The sequence below is a fragment of the Aegilops tauschii genome, chromosome 6 (assembly GCF_002575655.3).
Source record: "Aegilops tauschii subsp. strangulata cultivar AL8/78 chromosome 6, Aet v6.0, whole genome shotgun sequence".
NCBI classification, from domain to species: domain Eukaryota; kingdom Viridiplantae; phylum Streptophyta; class Magnoliopsida; order Poales; family Poaceae; genus Aegilops; species Aegilops tauschii.
In genome coordinates, this window is record NC_053040.3 from 486,051,080 (window position 1) to 486,053,584 (window position 2,505).

The 2,505-nt window shown below is 53.5% G+C and overlaps 1 protein-coding gene across 1 annotated transcript; it reads left to right on the plus strand.

Annotated features, from left to right (window-relative positions):
• The first annotated feature begins 1,142 nt into the window (after positions 1-1,142).
• Positions 1,143-2,293, plus strand: LOC109771127 (RING-H2 finger protein ATL1-like). Its single transcript, XM_020329836.4, has one exon. It carries the CDS (start codon positions 1,265-1,267, stop codon positions 2,111-2,113), a length of 849 nt encoding a protein of 282 aa, XP_020185425.1. The 5' UTR covers positions 1,143-1,264; the 3' UTR covers positions 2,114-2,293.
• The last annotated feature ends 212 nt before the right edge of the window (positions 2,294-2,505 follow it).

Sequence of the window (2,505 nt, forward strand, 5' to 3'; positions counted from 1 at the left end):
ACTGCGCTGGTCGTAGGTCTGAATTGGACGATGGATGCAGCGAGGCAAGTCACGCCGTGACCTGCCTCTGGCAAGGCATGGGATCTCAGTTCACTTGGCTTCAGGTACAGGAGCAGAGTTTCCACACTTCCAACTTTTTGTGTGAGAGAGAAACATCTTCCAAGGACTTGAGCAGAGACCACCTGATAGAACTGACTTTGTGGACCAACTCCACTGGTAAGAGCTGAGCATCTTGTTCCTCCTCCCCATCATCAGCAGCCTCCAGTTTAATAAGCTGGTTGGACCTTGGACGCCACCAGAAACAGGTAAGATTTTAGGGGACAGTAAAAATTGTTCATCATCAGCTTCCATGTCAGCATAAGGCCCATCAGCAGTGTTTACAGTATGCCAACCTTGTTGCAGGTTTTTGTCAGGGAGGGAGTCAGGCAGCTCAAGGAACCTACTAACTGTTGATGTGCAGTCGGTGCAGGCGTTGCAGTCAGAGAAAGGGAAGAACGCCCGACTGACTGAAGCGTCTGATCACGTGGACGACGCCTCTGAATCCGACTCATCACGCCGACCCGACACTGCAACCACTGCGCTTGCTACTGTGAAGCTCTCCCACTGCGCTTCATACCTCGGCCAGACGGCCACCTAGCTACTCCCGGCTACTCAAGTTCAGTGCCCTCGTGTCGTGCGCGCAGCGTCCTGTCTCCATCATATCAAGTGGCACTGCACCGATCTTTACTACTCCCTCCTTTCACAAACACTCATTTTTTGTAATTCATATGTATGTCTGACACAATTTAGTGTGCTTGTTCACTCGTTTCAGTCTGAATTCGTGTTGTATTTATCTTCTTCCTACTGATTTGACATTACATACGTTCAACGGAAAAGAAAGACATGGAATTCGTCGTTTCCTTACGAAATTTTGCGTGCAATCATTTTCGAGCAGCAATTCAGTGTAAACGTGGCAGCAGACATGACCAAAAGCAACCATACCCAGGACGAAAACGAAATGAGCTTCTAGATACACCAAAGTTCGGTCCAACGGCTGGATGAAAATTCTTCTTGTCCCGTCCTCCACCTCACTGCATTTTTTTCTCTCCTACCCGTCCCGTCCTTGTCCTCTTTCTTCCCTCCTACCACCTGGCCACATCGCCATTACTTCCAAGTTCGAGCTACGCCACCACACCGCTACATATGTTGCATCCACACCGTCATCATCGAACCAACCTTCCATCATCCATCCATCGGTTTCAGTTCTTTCTGAGCTGGAGCGCCCATGGATGTAGAGGAGGGAGCAAGCAACGCCCCCGTCTTCCCGGTGCCGCGGCAGCAGGCCCCGGCGACGACGCTGCTGTTCCCGCCACCAACGACGCCGCCGCTGGCACCCTACTACTACTACTCGTCATCGTCTTCTCCGGCGACGCCGTCCCGCCTGACGCACCACGTGACGCTGAGCCTCACGAGCCTGCCCATCCTGGTGCTCACCGTGCTCGGCATCCTCACCACCTCCGCGCTCCTACTCACCTACTACGTCTTCGTCATCCGCTGCTGCCTCACCTGGCACGCCTCCTCTCCCAACTCCGGCGGGCCCAGAAGGCTCATAATTTCTCTCTCCCGCCGTCGTCGCAGCCGCAGCAGCGCCGCCTACGACCATGAGCTTCCCGTGGTGCACGGGCCGGCTCCTGACGAGGGTCGTGGCGGGCTCGGGGAGCCGGCCATCCGGGCGCTGCCGGAGTTCAGATACAGCAAGGCCGCCAAGAACGGCGCCGACGCGAGCGAGTGCGCCGTGTGCCTCGGCGAGTTCCAGGAGGGGGAGAGGGTGAGGCTCCTGCCGGGCTGCCTCCATGTCTTCCACGCGGAGTGCATCGGCACTTGGCTCCAGGGCTGCGCCAACTGCCCGCTCTGCAGGGCAGCCATCACCGCCACCATCGGCAAACAAGCTCCATTGATTGATCAGCCCCTGAGACCAGAGGAGGTTGTCATCCAGGTGCAGGTCGACCTCGCCGGCACTGGAGAAGAAGGCACACTGACACAGCAACAAGAAGGCGGCACGGCGGCCTCGAAGAACAGCACCCGCTTCGATGGAGATGGCAGCAGCAGCAGCACTGAAGCACATTGTAGGTAGTGATTTTAGTTAGTTAGCTGCATCTTAGCTTACGGCAAAGCAAATTGTGTCACATTGTTTGGGTGTTCATCTCTTTTGCCGCTTGCAAGATTAGTGTAAGATAGTAGGAGTAGATTATAAGAGGAGGTTGTGCAGAGCATTTGTATTATCTTTAATGGAGGATAATTAGTTGTTATGACAGTCCTGAGGTGTCCCAAGTTTCCAGCTCTGCCAATGTACAGTAAAGTTCTCCCTGAACATTTCTTCAGAACATGAACTTTCAGAACAACATGAGCAGCTGCTCCTACTGTAACAGTGTAACTGCACAACCACTTGCCTGATTTACTACATTACTTGGATGAGAACGAACAGTAATGATCAATAATTCCTCCATTACTGAAATGGGCAACTAG

Bases quoted from the DNA above. Each gene is read 5' to 3' on its own strand.
- LOC109771127 (XM_020329836.4), top strand. From the start codon at position 1,265: ATGGATGTAGAGGAGGGAGCAAGCAACGCCCCCGTCTTCCCGGTGCCG.